This window comes from Chiloscyllium plagiosum, chromosome 17, assembly GCF_004010195.1.
Source record: "Chiloscyllium plagiosum isolate BGI_BamShark_2017 chromosome 17, ASM401019v2, whole genome shotgun sequence".
NCBI lineage: Eukaryota > Metazoa > Chordata > Chondrichthyes > Orectolobiformes > Hemiscylliidae > Chiloscyllium > Chiloscyllium plagiosum.
Genome location: NC_057726.1, coordinates 49,824,794 through 49,844,191, shown reverse-complemented (window position 1 = coordinate 49,844,191; position 19,398 = coordinate 49,824,794). Strand labels below are relative to the sequence as shown.

Below are 19,398 nucleotides of genomic sequence, written 5' to 3'. Positions count from 1 at the left end.
GGGGGGGAGGAGGAGTGGTGCAGGGGGTGGGGGGAAGGAGGAGAACAAGAAAATCATTAGAAGGAGGAGGACCCTTTATGGACCAGAAAGGTAATCCGAGTTGACCCAGTGGAGGTGGGCACAATCCTCATCTGGGTTAAATGTTTATCAGGGAGGCAAAGCAAGAGAAATCAGAGGTCATGGATGTAATTTTCAACTCTGTCCATAGGCGAGGTGCCAGAAGATGGAGAAATGTTAATGTTGTCCCATTATTAGAAAAGAAAGATTGGAGTAGGCTAGGAAATTATAGGCCAGTCAGCCTAACCTTGATAGTGAACAAAACATTAGAAAAAAATCTGAGGGACACTGTATATATTTGGAGAGACAGATTTATCAGGGATAGTTCAACATTGATTTGTTACAGGAAGGTCACATTTGACAACCAGGATCACATATGTTGAGGTGGTAACCAGGAATGTTGATAAGGGCAATGCAATTGATGTGGTCTATATGGACCTGAGCAAGACATATCATCTGGTCCCTCATGGCAGACTGATCAAAAAAGTAAGAACCCATGGTATCCACAGCAAAGTGGAATGTTGAATCTAAAATTGACTGACAGGCAGGAACAGAGGATGATGGTAGAGGAATGCTTCTGTGACTGGAAGTCTGACTCCAGTAAGCTTCCACAGAGACTGGTGTTAGGGCCCTTGCTGTTTTTGGTGAATGAAGATAAGAGGTAGTAGACAGAGAAGAAGGGAGGAGAAATCCCCTCAGAGAGTGGTTGAGTCAGAAACTGTCATTCCATTTAAACAGTATGTAAATGTCCACTTCTGTTGTCATAGCCTCTAGGACTATGTGCCAAAAGTTGGAAAATGTGATGAGTGTAGTTTTGTTGATCAGTATCAATGTAATGGGCAGAAAGATTTCCTTCTGTGCTGTAAACGTCTGAGTTTATGAAAGCTTGTGCAATGTGTTTGCTGTAACTGGCACATGGCATCGAGTGCAAAGCATCCAAGATGTATCCGAACAGAGCATGCAAATATAACTTCTTAATCAATGAGCTTGAAAATTTGTTCATGAGCAGTACAGAGCTTGTGTGAGGAAATGCTAGTTAGAAAAGAGAATTCAATGTCATATCAAATACAGAAAGCAAAATAAAAAGGGAAGGTAAAGACTGGATGAAGAAAGATTAGAAAAGGAAAGAAAAACAGTAAAGATAATGTGATGTTTAAAATAATTTCCAAAACTAAATAAAATCTAAATGCTTTTAAAAACAAACTTCAAAAGCAATTAGTTAAATGGGTATTTAAGACTGAAACAGACAAACCCCAAATTTATTAGTTTACCTTACAACTATGATGTCAATACATGAATTACACACTGTTCAATACAATTCAATGGGAAGTCAGATGGTGATGCTGTAAAGCCTATAAATGAACAAGTTCTAGATTTAAGTTTAACTACGTATATTAATTACAAAGCATGAATATGGAGACTAATGGAATACTGTATTCTCCACGTGCTTGGATGAATGTGGTCCAATGCTTGAGCAGCTTAACATTTTGGGCAACCTGTTTGGCTGACACCCCATAAACCATGTCAAATATTCAGTCTTCACTATCAATGAAAAGTGTAGCATTGTGTACCATCTGCAAGATGCAGTGTGCAGCAATTCAACATTACACCATCAACAGCACCCCTTCTGAACCTCTGATCTCTTAACACTTGGAAGAACAAGGAGCACCATCACCTGAAAGTTCCCTCCAAGCCATATATCAACTAAACCAACACTCCTTCACCTCGCTGGACACAAATCTGAGAACAACATTTCTAACAGCATTGTGTACTTACCTACACCACGTGAATTGCAACAGTTCAATAAAGCTGCTCACCAACGGCAAGGTGGCAATGGCAGCTCCTGGTTGTGGTAGTCCTAGAGCTGGGGATTCCTGGTTATTGGCAAGGTGGTGGCAGCAGCAGAACTAGGGGCTCATGGTTGCAGGGCTACCATCAGCAGCCTGTTGGCAAGATGGGCCCAGCTAAGAAGTGGCACCTGAAGAATTGGAACTCTGACCTGGGTGGGTCTGGTGTAATTGGCAGAGGAGTGGCAGCATGGTTGCTGTTGGTCAGCCAGCTCAGGGTTTAGGACTCATGACAGAGGTGGCAGAATGAAGATGTGTTCTCTGTCAGCTATATCTTTTTATTCTTAAAATATTCAAAATGGCACTGGATTGTGGCAACAGTTGAAGCTTTTCACTACTTTACTGTTTTATTCATTACAGACAACAAGTGACAATAAATCATCATTCACATTGTCCAGGGCAAACTGGGATGGGCAATAAATGCTGGCTCGGTCAGCAATGCTCACATTCCACGAAAGAAAAAAAACTGTGCCTTCCTCAAGCTTGTCTGTTTTGCACACAAATCTGCAGTTAATGCCATTAATGTTATTTTTACAGTAAATTCTATCCTAACCTATTGAAAAGTGGTTACTAGTATAAGCAAAAACCATAATATCATAAGTCAATCATTTTTAAACATATTCTCCTATGGTCCTTTTTTTTGTTTGAAAGTAGCAGCAATTGCTATTGCAAATGTCAAAACTCAAAGGACTGCTGCCAAACAAAATAGTGTACCTGCCAGCACAAACAAAAAAAATAAGATTCTGAACCGGGGAACAGAAAGAAAAAATAACAAATACTGGAAATCACTGGGAGCCCTAATTTCAGAATTCACTGTCCTAAGACATTTCACTTTTTTTTTTAAGGTGTGTCATGATTCCATTGGTTTTTCCCTCAGCTCTATCATTCTTCTCTTTTTATTAAATTTGACAGGCAGTTTTGCCAACAGCTGCAATGTATCATAGATGAATATAGTTTTCTTCAGAGAATTATGACTGTGAAAGACACCCAAATTTCCAAACAATGAACTGTTGTGAGGGTTGATCAATATTTGGTACAACCCAGCGTTTTAACTTGCTTCTTTTGCAACACTACTAAAAAAAACTTTTAACTTGACAATCACGCAAACAAGATTAGAGTGGTGCTGGACGCCTACTCGCAGAACACTTTACAGAACATCTCCAGGACACCCACAACAATCAACCCCACCGCCCCGTGGCCCAACGTTTCAACTCCCCCTCTCAGTCTGCTGAGGACATGTAGGACCTTGGCCTCCTCCATCACCACTCCCTCACCACCCGATGCCTGGAGTAAGAACACCTCATCTTCCGCCTCGGGTCCCTTCAACCCCATGGCATCAATATGGACTTTACCAGTTTCCTCATTTTCCCTCACCCCACCTTACCCCAGTTCCAACCTTCCAGCGCAGCACTGTCCTCATGACCTGTCCCATCTGTCAATCTTCCTTCCCACCTGTCTGTTCCACCCTCCCCCCCCGACCTATCACCTTTACCTCTATTTCCATCCACCTATTGCACTCTCAGCTACCTTCTCCCCAGCCCCACACTCCTCCCATTTATCTCTCCACCCGCGAGGCTCCCAGCCTCATTCCTGATTCAGGGTTTTTGCACGAAATATCAATTTTCCTGCTCCTCAGATGCTGCCTGACCTGCAGTGTTTTTCCAGCACCACTCTAATCTTGGCTCTGATCTCCAGCATCTGCAGTACCCATTTTTGCCTAATCATGCAAACAAGTGTAGGCCACTGGGATCTTCAAGCCAGCTCTATCACTCATTAAGACCATGGTTGTTCTGATTTTAACCTCAAGTTCACATTCCTGCATATCCCTGATAATCTTTCATCGCTCTGGTAATCAAGTAACCAAACCTTCACAAATCTTGCAATCAAGTATCTATTTATCGCTCCCTTAAAAGTATTTAAAGATTCTTCCTTTTGAGGAAGCGAATTCCAAAGGCTCTCAAACAGTCTGAAACTGGCCCAGTGGACCGAAGTTGTGGAGCTGATTTTTGCATTGAATGAGAACTATCAGCAGTATTGATCAGATGGTGTCAGGAAGATCAGATTGTTGTAGTAGCAGCAGCTGCAGCATTGTACAATCCCAGGTTGTCGTCACAGATATTCCACCACCATCTTAACTGTTCTGTATGGCCATTTGGGAGAAGACTTCAAGTGCGCTCCGCTTTCTTCAAATATCGATAGATAAGAGCCCTCAATTGGGAGAAGCAAATGATGCTCTCCTTTCCCAGCTTTCTGCACTTCAGCAATTTCAAAATGTTTCAATTTTTGCTCCCCTAAACCATTCCTGCACTTGGCACTCTTCCAAGTGTAGTACAGTAATAGTTAAGGCAGCACGGAGAAACTGAGGCAAAGAAAATTATGTTTAAATCAGGGTAGTTGTTATAGCTAAACATTCACAATCTAATCAATGTAGGGACACATGGCAATCAATATGGTATATCTCACTCCCCTTCAGAAAAAGCCCTATACCCCATACCAAAATGTTTTTTGTTGCCTCTTTATTCAGGGCATTACTGTAGCTGAATTTTAACTAAACTAATTAATACAAGAGGTCATGACAATCATTTGGTGCATCACACACTACAAAAAACATGCTGCACACCTATACTCAAACGTCTGAGCAAAGTGTATGAGCTGGAATATTATGTTGAGGTTGTACAAGGCATTGGTGAGGCCTCTTCTGGACTACTGTGTACGGTTCTGGTCGCCTTGCTATAGGAAGGATATTATTAAATTGGAGAGAGGTCAGAAAAGATATACTATGATGCTGCCAGTAATGGGAGGTTTGAGTTATAATGATAGGCTGGAACTTTTTTCACTACAGCGTAGGAGATTGAGGGGTGATCTTATAAAGGTTTATAAAATCATGAGGGCATAGATAAGAATAGTATGGGTCTTGTATCTTGGGTGGGGGAGTTCAAAACTAGGGGGAATATTTTTAAGGTGAGAGGAAAAAGATTTAAAAAGGACATGATGGGCAACTTTTTTTTTACATAGAGAGTGGGCTATATGTGGAATGAACTGCCAGAGAAAGAGGTACAACTACAACATTTAAAAAGATATTTGGATATGTGCACGAATAGGAAAGGTTTAGAGGGTTATGGGTCAAATACAGGCAAATGGGAACACGTTGGACCATAGGGTCTGTTTCCATGCTGTATGACTCTATACTTGTCCATTTAAAGTAGACACACACACTCTATTTACGGTTGATGACCCTAAGTTCTACATTCTCCCACACAAGAAACATTCTTTCAACATCCATCCAGTCAAGTCCAGTCAGAATCTTATATTTCAAGTGAGTCACCCCTGACTCTTCTAAACACTAAATGATTTTGGATTAGTGGTGCTGGATGAGCACAGCAGTTCAGGCAGCATCCGAGGAGCAGCAAAATCGATGTTTCGGGCAAAAGCCCTTCATCAGGAATTTGAAGGGCTTTTGCCCGAAACGTCGATTTTGCTGCTCCTCGGATGCTACCTGAACTGCTGTGCTCTTCCAGCACCACTAATCCAAAATCTGGTTTCCAGCATCTGCAGTCATTGTTTTTACTTAAACACTAAATGAGACAGGCGTGGCCTGACTAGGCTTTCCTCATAAGGCAATCTGCTCATTCCAGGTATTAGTTTAATAAACATTCTCTGAACTGCTTCCAATTCATTAACATCCTGAAATATAGTGATCAATACTGTACACAGTTTTCCAGACATCGTGTTCCTAACACCCCCTTTTATCAGAAGCATAACCTTCCTACTCCTGCAATTCCCTTTGCAAGAAGCCGTAACATTCTATAATCTTTCCTGATTACATGCTGTACTTGCATGCTAAACTTCTTTTGATTCATGCACTGAGATACCCAAATCTCTGCATCTCAGAGCTCTGCAACTTCTCACCATTTAGATAATGCACTTTTTAAAATTCTTTCTGCCAAAATGGACAATTTCACATTTTTCCACATTGTACTCCACTTGCCAGATCTTTGGTAACTCACGTAACCTATCAATTTGTAGGCACCTTATGACTTACTCACAACTCACTTTTTACCCATCTTTGCGCCATCAACAAATTTAGCTACCACATCTTCATCCAAATAATTTATATAAATTGGAAAGATTTGGGGCCTTCCCACCAAATCCTGTGGCATACCATTCATGACATTTTGCCAGCTTGAAAACTACCTTTCTTCCTACTTTCTGCTTCCTGTTGGCCAACCAATTTTTTATCCATATGAATATATTATCCCAAATACCATGATTGTTCAGAGCATAGAGTCAAATAGTATGGAAACAGACCCTCAGTCCAACCAGTCCATGCTGACCATAATCCCAAAACAAACTAGTCCCACCTGCCTGCACTTGACCCATATTGTTACAAAGATTTCTTATTGATGTAAGTATCTAAATGTTTTTTAGACACTGTAACTGTACCCACATCGACCACTTCCATCAGAAGTTCATTCCACACATGAATCACACTATGTTAAAAAAAGTGCCTTTTTAAAAAATCTCTCTTCGCATCTTAAGAATATGTCCCCTAACCTTGAAATCACCCTAAGGAAAAGACACTTGACATTCATCTTACCAATATCCCTTATGACTATATAAGGTCACTCCTCAACCTCCTATGCTCCAGTGAGAAAAAGCCCAGTCTATCCAGCCCTCCTTAAAATTCAAACTCTCCATTCTCAGCAACATCTTGGTAAATCTCTTCTGAACCCTCTCCACCTTAATACCGTTCCGTCAACATGGCAACCAGAACTGGATACACTCCCTCAGAAGAGGTCTCACCAATATCTTGTACAATCTCAACATAACATCCCAACTCCTATAGTCAAAAGGTCTGAGCAATGAAGGCAAGCATGTTAAACACCTTCTTAACCACCCTATCTACACATGAAGCAGACTTCAAAAAATTATGTACCCGAACCTCTGGGTTCTTCTGTTCTACAATACCACCCAACGCCCTACTTTTAAATGTATAAGTCCTGCCCTTGTTTGTTTTATCAAAATGCAGTACCTCACATTCATTCAAACTAAACTCCATCCGCTACTCTTTTTCCCATTGATCCAATCAATCAATATCTCTTTGTTATCTTACCTTTTTCGCTGTCCACTCTACCACCAAATTTGGTGTCATCTGCAAACTTACTAACCATGCCTTCTATATTCTCACATAAATCTTTATATAAATGACAAACAAAAGTGAACCTAGTACCAATCCTGTGGAACACAGTTGGTCACAGACCTCCAGTCAGAAAAGCAACCCTCCACCATCACGCTCCGTGTCATGCCATTAAGCCAGTTTTGCATCCAACTGGCAAGCTCACTCTGAATCCCATTTGATCTAACTTTATTAGTTAGTTTACCCTGTCAAAGGCTTTATTAAAGTCCAATATTTAAACACATCAACTATCTCACTAACCACCTCTTTTAAGACCCAAGGATGAAGTCCATCAGGGGTTTAGGATATCTAGTTGAAGCAGACAAGTTGGACCGAAGGGTTCGGTTCTGTGCTGTATAACTATGGCTCTATGACCTGTTGACCTGTTAACTTGCAATTCCAACAATTTATTCCATACTATTTTCCTGGTGATTGTAATTTTCTTCAGTTGCTCCTTTTCTTTCGATTTCTGATTTACAGCTATTTCTAGGATGTTATTCATATCTTCTCTGGTGAAGACTGACAAAATCTCTGTTCAATTCATCTGCCATCTTTTTAACCTTATAATTCCCCAAACTTTTGAGAGGACCAACATTCACTGTGTTAACCATTTTAAAGTATCTAAATAACGTTTTTCTATCTGCTTATATATCTTGGCTAATTTTCTCTTATACTCTTAACTTTTCCTCCTTTTTAATCTTGCAATAATTCTTTGTTACCATTTTTACATTCTGTCCAATTTTCTGACCTGCCATCTATCTTTGCACAATCGTATCTTTTCTTGAGTTTAATATAATACTTAAACTTTTTAGTGAAATATGTATCGTGGGTCCATTCCTTAGAATTTTACTTATTTCAAGTCAACATACAGCTTTGAAACGGCAATACAATGAAAAGCAAGTGTTTTTTTTCAAGAAATATGCAATTTTATTGAAGAGAAAATATAACTTGCCCTTTTTTGGTAGTCAAAATAGAACACTGAAATTATTTACCTGGCATGTAAGTAAAGCGCTGGGACTGACTTCTTTTTCTCTTGCCATTGCAAACATAAAACTGAACTTGAACTGCAGACGTAACATTTTTGTTATGGTATGGAGGGACTTCAACAACAAGATTAACCTGAAACAAGATAACTTCAAAATTAAATTCATGCACTGTTTGCTTTCTACTGTTTAAAGTTTGAAAATGTAAATATTGATGATCATCATCAAGGTGGCTTTTGAATTTCGTACGGCAGTACCAATAGTAAAACTGCAATTTCAGTTCCTGGTATCTTCCACATTTCACTTCACTCCTCAATAAAATGAAGAATGGACTTGAGATACTGGGAAGATCATAAATGAGCTTTTGGTTTAAAAATGATAAAGTGTAAATGGTATAAATTTTAAAATATAATTAGACTCCAAAGATTAGGTTTCAAAATACTCAAACAAAATTTTCCAATCAGAAAATAACTGATTACTGATGTTATGATCGAATTAGGCTGAGCTCAACACACACAGTAACATTATCATTGGCACAAGATTACAATATCAAGCCCGATTGACTTTTTTGAAGACTTTAGCCTATTTTGATGAAGGCGGTAAAATAAAATCTTATTGCAAAATAAAACCTCTGATCAAGGAGTAATGTGTGGATGTGTAAAGTCTCTAATGCCACTTAAAGCAATTAAAGTATTTGGCACATAATTAAAGAAGAATTTTTCAAGATGAATTTTATTCTACTTAAACCTATTGAAAGGACAGACAACCGTGAAATGGCATTTCATTTCCTTTGCCTTAAAAAATAGAATTACAGATTGTTCTGCTATAGCGTGACACTTGTGTTTGTCTGCAACCTTGTGTTACGAAAAACTGCCCTATGGAAAACCACTGCAGAAGATCGTGCTGTATAAGACCATACTATGGAAAACCTGATATGCCCGTTCAGCAGAAAGTTCTTGTCATGCAAACAATGTCCATAATTCATCAATCGCATTATAGCCAATTTGCGCTTCCGAAATGAGTGTTATACAAGAACTACCTGTACAAGAAAAGTCTTGCATGTAATCAAATAAAATTTTCATTGTTCAAGTCAACATGGATAATAGGGAAAATATGTGACGGCTGCTTTTCATCTTCATAATTCAGGCAGTTCAACATTATTTGGAAGAAATTCTGAAAAGGTTACTTATGACTTTTTTAAACATTCATCAAAACAATGATAAGTAATCACTCCAAATATAAACGGCAGTCTATATCTAACCATAGTGAATAACATCAAAAAGAAACAAAAACTTACCCCTTGTGACTTCTCCCTGATAATTTTTCCTTCTACCTCCCATTGAGGGCGCCCATCTGTGAAACACATCAGAATAATCAGAGAACTTACTTTGCTACGATTCCACTGCATATTCCAAAATTGGCTCTGTTTAGAGGCCAGTAATGTTTTGATTAAAGGCACCAACATTTGAAAACACAGTTACTTACTAACAGAACAAAACCATAAGATTCCACATTTTAAACACTTTAAGCTATACAAAAGTCAGCAATCACCACATGGGTCATCAGTAGACAATGGAACAATCCCTGGTTACTGCACTGGTTATCAACTTAAATTATTTATTTAAGTCCACAAGTACAGTTTGAAAACCAAAACCTTCCAAATTCAGAACTATGAACCCTCAACTGAGATAGGTTGGTTCACAATTACTGGCTCATGTTACTCATGCAGATGGTAACTAACATGGATAGAAGCTTGGGATTTCAGCCAGTGCCTGTAGAATTGACCATGGCATCAAAACGAGAGTCATCTGGTTTGTACAAATCAATACCACACAAAGTTAGAATGAAATCACAATAGCTTACATAATTCATAATGTTTTCTACACAAACCCTTTAAAACAAAACACCATTTTCTTTATTATCATTTGTGTTGCTTTTAAAGTACAATCTACATATAGCATTTCATTTGTATTTACAATACACTGGTTTTGCCAGCTTAGGAATGTTAATAATACATCGAATTCATTATTTTGGGGGCTGAAGTAACTGCAAATTTGAATAGAGGGTAACATGAACATTTCAGCCAGTATCTGCAGAACAGACAAAAAAAAACGATGAGTCTTCAGCTGAGATTTACACAATGCTTTAGAGCTAGCAAAGTTCATTGATCATGAATATTAAAAAGAACTTCATAATATTGTTCCATGGAGATATTCACTGAATTTTACCTCTGAGTGATATCAGGTGAAATTTGAAAAATACTCCCAGTAATAAATACATTAATTTTGAAAAGGGTTGTTTCTGATAATTCCCTCAAGGAGAGATCCCCACATAGTTTCTTAATACGTATCACTAAATCTGGAACGGATAGCTAGTCCAAGTAATGGTCATTGTTTTGGCATAAGCCCTTCATCAGGAAAAAACCAAAACATAGACTTTCCTGCTCTTTCGATGCTGCCTGACCTGCTGTGCTTTTCCAGCGCCACACTTTTCAAATCTGATCTCCAGCATCTTTAATCCTCACTTTGTCCAGTAATGATCATGACAAGTTACTAACTATTGCAAAAACTCAACTGGTTCAGAAATGCCATTTAGTAAGGAAATCTATCATCCTTAACTGGGCCTGGCTGATATACGAGTTTAGACCCAAAGCAATGTGATTGATTCTAAACGGCCTCCTAAATTGATTTATCAAACCAATCAGTTGTAGCAGGTAAGGATGGACAACAAATGCTGGCTTTGTCAATGATGCCCACATTCGATGGCAGATCACTAAAAAAGTCAAAATTCAAATGAAAGTAAACAAAGTTCAATATTTTGTTTGTTGTTCATCCCACTGTTTTTTTGGAATACATACCAGGAGGTGGAAAATGCTCTATTTAGATTTCATTTCACAGACACTAAGACTTCAGTTTCTAGACAAATCATATAAGAAATAAAAACACATCTAAAAATACTAATTTTTCATATTTGCCAGAAACAAGTGAATGCAAGGGTGGAAGCCCTTTGCTTTACAAGATAATGAAACTCATGCAACTATAGATTTCCATTGAGAAAATCCCTAGCAGTCATATCATAGTATTGAATCGTTTACACAACTGCAGGAACTTTGCCTCCATCACCCTAAACTGATGCTTAATCCTTACATTGATCACACTGAAGACCTTACTGAAATCATGCCTTAATTTGCCTTATACGTGGATTCTTTGTCATGTTATAACGGTATAATATGTATTAAATATTACAGATTTACCTTTTTCACACCTTTTATTATTTTGGTCCATGTTCCTCCAGTCTTTTTGGCATGAGTCAGTATTCTGATACTCAGGATCAACACAATTGTTCTCTGAACTGTTTTCATAGTTTAAATGACTCTCGTGTTTTGATTAATCAAATTTTACAAGGAGTGCGGTCTGATATAGCACAATCTGAATATGGTTTTTTCCAATGTCTTTTCCAATATTTTAGTTGTACAGTTCATAATTTATTTTGCTTTGTTGATTATTGCTCCAATGATTGAACATTGAGGCTTGTGCCTCCAAAAACTGTTTAACATCTTTTATTATAATGCTTAGCTATTTGAACATCAGTGTCTTACATCACTTACTTTCTTTATATGTAAATCACACATAGGTAGCAATCTCCTCCATCCTTGTCCATAAATTTCACTTGAAGTTTGTACCATTTTGTAGTTCCCAGGCCATCTCACCAAATTCGATGTCATTGAATTTAGTCTATAAATCCTTCCTGTAGAAGCTGTAAGGCTTCACTTGAATTAAAAAGCTTCGAGGCCATATTACCCTTAAACCTCAGTTTTCTCTACGGTTCCACCATTGTCTATTCTTCATCCAATTTCATGCTGTCTATATATACGCTTCATTGCTAGAAACAGTTGATATAAATTTATTCACTAACTATAACTATGATTATGCATTATTTCAAACACATGCTAATTGTCTTTCCTATATTTTGCAGCTAAATAGTCTTTTCTATAAACAGGCATTGGTTAAAAATTCCAAACTTTCTGATATTCCCAGTAAATTGAATAGCTGATGTATCACTATTATTCAAGAATGATGGGAGATGGAAAGCAGGAAAATATAAGCCAGTTAGCCTAACTTTGGTCAAGGGGAAATTGCTAGAATCCATTTTAAGGAAGTTATAGCACTTATTTGGAAAATAACTATGTTATCAGGCAGAGTCAATATGGTTTTGTGAAAGGGGTCTCATGTTTAATTGGAGATGGTGAGGACTACAGATGCTGGAGCCAATAAGATGTGGAGCAGGTAAAAGTACAGCAGGTCAAGCAGCATCAGAACTGAAGAGTCGACATTTCGGGCAGGACCCTTCATCAGTCTTGCCCAAAACGCTGACTCTCCTGTTCTTCTGATCTTATGTTTAACTAACTTTTTAGATCTTTTTGAAGAAGTAATAAAGAAGGTAGTTAAAAGGAAGCCTGTGAATGCGGCATATTTAGATTTCCAAAGGGCATTTGATAAGGTGCCTCAAAGGTTACATACAAAGTAAGCAATTGTGAAGTACGGGGTAATAGCTCTGGTTAGCTAACAGGCAACAGAGAGCAGAGATGGATGGATCTTTTTTGGGTTGCCAAGCTGTAATGAGTGGGGTGTTACAGGGACCAGTGCTGGTGCCTAAACCATCTATAATCTATAGGAATTATGTGGATGTGGGGTTGAATTTATGATAAATAGACAAAGACTTTTCCTTGGGGTGGGCAAGTCCAGAACTAGAGGGCAAAAGTTTAGGTGAGAGGGTGGTACGTGTATGGAATGAGCTGCCAGAGGAAATGGTGGAGGCTAGTACAATTGCAACATTTAAAAGGCTTTGGATGGGTATATGAATAGGAAGGGTTTGGAGGAATATGGGCCGGATGCTGGCAGGTGGGACTAGATTGGATTGGGATATCTGTTGGTTGGACCGAAGGGTCTGTTTCTGTGCTTTACATCTCTATGCTGACAAACACAGAATATGAGTCAAGTTTTATTACTAAATTTTGGAAATAAGTTTTGCTTAGGCAGGATGAAAATCTAAACTTTATGCACAATTGTTCTATAAAAGAAATGAACTTCTTGCCAAAATTGTCAATGTTTAAATCTTTAAAACCAACATCCCAATGTAACTGCACCAATATAATCAATGCAATTGTTATAATTAGTTAACTACATTAAATATTTTGACAAAAACACAAGTCTACAACAACTGCATGCACTTATTGGAATTGTTAATTCAGATGGCTACAGCAACATCAGTGGCATGGGTTCAGTTACCATAATGTATCAGATAGTTATTTCTTGGGATCTTCCTCTTCACCTTACCCCCATTGTGTTAAAATGGGACAGATAAATTGTGATTTCTGATTAATAGCTATTGTACAATAAGGGAATGACATTAGTAGAAGCAGACATGCATTTATACAGTACGTTTAAAGTAACAAAGTACCCCACGGGGCTTCAGAGGGGTGCAATAAAACAAATTTGACACTAAACTAAATAAAGAGATATTAGGGCAGATGATCAACAAGTTACAAGAGTTGGGTTTTAAGGAGGTTCTTACAGAAAAACTGAAGACATCTGTAACTCAGCACTAATTTCATTACTACCACACATACCACTTCAAATTAAGATATTGAGAGAAAAAAAACTGAAACTAGAATTGAACATCAAATTATTCTCGGCTTGCTTGCTCTATTTTGTTGCTAGGAAATTCATATTGGTGTTATCTAAGTTTTACACATTTTCAAATTCATTTTCTTTCTAGATAAAGCAAATTGCATTCCTTGCTCTCAATTTTAGCCTCACTGGAATGTCTTCCAAACATCTGAATTTTTAAAATTAATTACATTTCACAAATTGTCAAAACAGGATTTCCTTTTAAACTTCTGGTTCCTTCATTAATAGGACCTGATTGATTGCAGAGTCAAAACGTGTGGTGCTGGAAAAGCACAGCTGATCAGGCAGCATCCGAGGAGCAGCAGAATTGACGTTTTGAGCATAAGCTCTTCATCAGGAATGATCCCTGATGAACAGCTTATGCTCAAAACGTCGACTCTCCTGCTCCTCGGACACTGCCCGACCGGCTGTGCTTTTCCAGCACCACACTTTTTGACTCTGATCTCCAACATCTGCAGGCCCCTCTTTCTCCCCTGACTGATTGCAGTTTGTATATCCAAGCTCAGCATTAGGGGATCTTATTAACATTCCTTCTGACACATTTGCAAAAATAAAACCCTCAACAATACCATAATATAAAACACTTCCCATACATTACTTGGCTAATGATATTCAATTAATGACAATAGGCTACAAAGTGTTGATGGGTGTAAAAAAAATAGATTTTGCCTTTTCCTACCACTTGCAATTTAGTTGGCATTTTTAAGTTTTCAATTCAGAGACACAGGAGGTTTTAGTGATTGTGGTTGCATAGAGATAAATTTAGAACTTTAAGACCTTTGATTTTTACCTTGATATAGGGAGACAAATCTGCCCACAGTAGCTGGAAATCTCACCACATAAGCACACGTGAAACTTTCAAACTCTAGATAAAGAGGGTTATGTGGGCAAATGTTCCGCACCATATTGAATATTACATAACAAAGACAAAAGGATGGGGTTATTGATATTCACAAAATTTGTTTTGTTAGTTCAAGTTGTGTACAAATCACTTATGTGGTGGACTGCATTGGTGTTGGAAAAAATTGTGAAATTATGTGAATTCTACTATGTTGTACTTGCTAATTCATGAATAGCAACTTCAAAAAAATGAATTATTTTTCTGCAAGATTCTTCTGCCTCAGTGGCACTTCAAAATATTTAACTGGCTTACATTTAGTTTATCTGATTGACATCACACAGATCAGAGATGATATGAGCCAGTTCTGAATTTCTGCATTGCAACTGAGTGATGCTTCGGAACTGTGATACCTTGTGACATGACACTTTTGAAATGCACTGCAACAATTCTAAATATGTTAGTCTTGAAAGATGTGACATGAAGACTGTAGTTAACTAAAGTGCCTCCCAAGGTATCTAAATGGAATTCAGAAAGTGGAATTTTATAAAATGTATAAGCAACGTTGGCTATGGCGAGATTAGTAGCAGAGACGAGAGAATAGTTCAATTAGATCTTTCTCGATGTCAGGAGCAAATGCTGCATCCTTTATGCACTTGCCAAGATTCTTGATAGGCACTGATGAGTTGCCAATTAAGGAGGATAATAGCTTGTTAAATGCTTCATTAATATTCAGCTTCCTATCATGCCAAACAAGATATACATTGAGATTCAGAAACAGAAATTGCTGGGAGAATTCAGCAGGTCTGACAGCATCTATGGAGAGAAAGCAGAGTTCACTTTTCAAGTCCAGTGACTCTTCTTCAGAACTGTTTTGATTCTGTTTTGTTTCTGATTTCCAGTATCTGCAGTTCTTTCGCAGTTTTTGTTCAGCATCGAGAATTCATGAAAATTAAAGTGTGTATTTGGTGACTTCAGATTGCCACTCACTCGGACACCAGACACCAACATCTCAGGCTACATTCAAAGGAACTGGTCATGTGCGCTCCATGCTCATAGACACTGGTATTCAATACATACCAGCTTCTAAGAAAACTTGTGACATATCTCCCAAACCACTTATAGTACACTTCTGTACTTCAATGCTGCACTTTGGCTTGCACTGGCAATTATTATTATAATGCTGCTTCAAAGACATTGCATTCTCAGGTACACACATCTAGTTCATGGAGTTGACCAGGTTGCATCTCCAGGCCAAAGGCTCAGGCACAGGCTCTCATAGTGCTTGCTCACTCTGATCCAATGTGGATACTCATAGTATCCTTACCTGCTTTGTCTTTCAGCCAGAGATACCAGGAACACAGAAATACTGTCTTGCTGTGCCATCTAGCATAGACACAAAGCCAGGGAGCTTGTCATGGTTATCAGCAATCCACACTCATAGGATACAGTCTTTTGGTCAGGTGTTCTGAACGCAGTAAGTCAGGGCCAGCTAACTATAACTGTCCAGGGAATTGTAAATGGTCAGTCAACTGCACAGAGTTATCACAGTCAAGATGTTCACCACATAAGGGGTGAGGAAATGAATATCGAGATTGTCAGATTGTCTAGACTTTTTCCGATCAAATATAAACTACTTTTCAACCACCTCTTTGGACATGTTATGATACCGCTCCAGGGCAAGTGGGACTTGAACTCAAACCTTCTGTTCAGAGGTAACTTATTCCCATCTGCTGGGAATAAGTAATTTCAATTGGAGAACGATCAGTTTAATGGCTTGGTCAAAGGATGTTTGAGGATTTGATATTTCAGTAAATTCCCAGAAAGAGAGAAAAAAAAAATCAAACAACTGCCTGTGATCTTTCTCCCACATACATTCTAGATTCCTGAATGTGACAATCTCCTATATAATATAAAAGCAGTTAGGTATAAACAGCAAAGCCATCATCTCTTCCTGGATTTGTTTTTTTAAAATATTCTCAACATATTCTAATATCTCAAAACCAATGAGCAAAGTCCAGAATATATTTATCTTTAATATTGTTCAGTTAGACAAGGTACTTGTGAGCCATGTCCTTTAGGGAAGGAAATCTCCCATCTTTACCTGGTCTGGACTAAATGTGACTCCAGACTCTCAGCAATGCAGTTGATTATTAACTGCTGTCTGGCCAATTAGGAATGAGAGATAAATGCCAGTCTACCCTGGGATGCTCATATTCCATGAACAAATAAAACAAACCTGTTTATAATGTGTGAACAGAAGGAGCAAAACGAATATGTCTGCTGCTAGGAATCCTGTAGCAAGTAACTCACCTCCTGACTCCCCAAAGCCTGTCCATCATCTACAAGCCACAAGTCAGGCATGTGATGGAAAAATCCTCATTTACCTGGATGAGTACAACTCCAACAAAACTCAAGAAGTTTGACACCATCAGAACAAAGCTGCCCACTTGAGTGGGACCACATCCACACCATCCACCACTGACACAAAGTAGCAGCAGTGTATACGATCTAAAAGGTGCACTGCAGAAATCACCAGAGATCTTGAGATGGCAGCTTCTAAGCATACGATCACTTCCATCTAGAAGGTCAAGGGCAGCAGATACATGGAAACATGTGTTGCCCTCCAAGCTACTTACCTTCCTTACTTGAAAATACATCATTGTTCTCTCACTGTCACGGGTCAAATCCTGAATTCCTTTCCGGTGCATCTACCTACAGCACATGGACTGCAGTGGGACAAGAAGGCAGCTCACCACCACTTTCTCAACAGCAACTAAGGACGGGCAATAAATGCTGTGCAGCCAGTGATATACACTTCTCATAAATAAATTAAAAATAATTAAAATGGTAAGTAAATTTTAGGAAAACAGAAATAGGTGAATGAGTAGCTCTTTCTAAATTATTCTGTTCAGAAGTGTTATGATACACCAAGGGATAGATGGGATTTGAACCCAGGACTCTTGGTACAAAAATGAAATGGACACAATGGAATAACCAAGTTACAGAAACATATCAGGCCTTAACTGTAAGATAACTTAATTAACCTTGTCTCGTTATATATTGATCTAAAACAGCCTGTTCACCAGTTAGTTCCTTAACATTGATTTGCAAGGCCATTAACCCAATACTGTTTCTCTATTCCCAATGCCATGATCTGCTGAGTACTTCCAACAGTTTCTGATTTTGTTTTAGACTTTCTCTATCTGCCGAATTTTATTTGTGTTCCAGTTATATCATTATTTCAACTAATTTTGCTTTATGCATTCAAAATTTAATTTTCATATTTTCCTATTTTTCCCTGATGACCTTGCTCACTAATACAATATCACCATTATTAAACTCACCTTTTTTCTGACATAATCTGCTTACTCCAACCAAATCACTGTTCTGCTCTATAGCCTCAACTGTGCTGTTCAGACTTGTAAAATAACTTTACCTGATGCTACAATCTCAATTTTTTAAATAGTTTAAAGTCCTATCAATTGTTTTCATTGCTCAATTCATCAGAACCTTAACCGCAGCCCAACTTAAATACAGCTGAAATTAAATATTTCAAAATATTACTTCCGGGTTACTCTAATTTGTATACACTTACAAACACACACATACAGTCTGATTCAGTTGCTTGCCAATCTGCTCAATCTACAATCTCTGATCTGGAATTAAGAGGATTACAGTCGTATCAAGCTAACAAATAAGGCTGGAGAGATATGAATGAGTTGACCAGCAAGGGAGCTGCTACTCTAATTGGCACTTTCGATAAATAATCAAAATATGGCTCTAATGTGCAACCAATGAAAAATGTTCCAAAGACATTACTTTTACAAAAATACATTACGTCATAGAATTCATCCATTAAAAGGATTACTTTAGTTACGAGAAATACTACACTGTAGGTTGGCCATTTGACTGTTCTGCCTAGTTAAAATCTCTTTCCAGGATCTTAAATATCCCCCACTTGCCTGGACGTGAGAGGTGGGCAAGTGGGGAATATTTCATCATACTCCCGATTTGCACCTTGTAATAGGAAACAGGACTATAGACCCTGGACAGTCAAAGTCGATAAAGTGTGGCACTGGAAAAGGCACAGCAGGTCAGGCAGCATCTGAAAAGCTACTTAGTCGGCGTTTCGGACATAAACCATCAACAGGAGGGGAGTTACTCGCCTCAAAATCTTTAGCTTTGCACTTGATCTCATAGTCAGTTTTATATATCTGGTCTAGGTCAGTTTTTGGTCAATGGTAACCCCTGGACGTTGACCGTGAGGGATTCAATGATGGTACCCTCACTGAATAAGACCATAAGACATAGGAGTGGAAGTAAGACCATTCGGCTCATCGAGTCCACTCCGACATTTAATCATGGCTGATGGGCATTTCAACTCCACTTACCCGCATTCTCTCCGTAGCCCTTAATTCCTTGTGATATCAAGAATTTATCAATCTCTGCCTTGAAGACATTTAGCGTCCCGGCCTCCACTGCACTCCGTGGCAATGAATTCCACAGGCCCACTACTCTCTGGCTGAAGAAATGTCTCCGCATTTCTGTTCTGAATTGAGCCCCTCTAATTTTAAGGCTGTGCCCTCGGGTCCTAGTCTCCCCGCCTAACGGAAACAATTTCCTAACGTCCACCCTTTCCAAGCCATGTATTATCTTGTAAGTTTCTATTAGATCTCCCCTTAACCTTCTAAACTCCAATGAGTACAATCCCAGGATCCTCAGCTGTTCCTCGTATGTTAGATCTACCATTCCAGGGATCATCCGTGTGAACCTCCGCTGGACATGCTCCAGTGCCAGTATGTCC

General features: G+C 38.5%; 1 protein-coding gene across 3 annotated transcripts in view; it reads right to left on the bottom strand.

Annotated features, from left to right (window-relative positions):
- The window catches only part of nfatc3a (nuclear factor of activated T cells 3a), a 180,491-nt gene that overhangs the window by 59,414 nt on the left and 101,679 nt on the right, over positions 1-19,398 (bottom strand). For all 3 annotated transcript variants that reach the window (XM_043707036.1, XM_043707037.1, XM_043707038.1), the window contains exons 7-8: positions 9,361-9,416; positions 8,073-8,199 (exon numbers count right to left, since the gene is read on the bottom strand). In XM_043707036.1, coding sequence (XP_043562971.1) covers positions 8,073-8,199; positions 9,361-9,416 — 183 coding nt within the window. The remainder of the gene's footprint in view (positions 1-8,072; positions 8,200-9,360; positions 9,417-19,398) is intronic.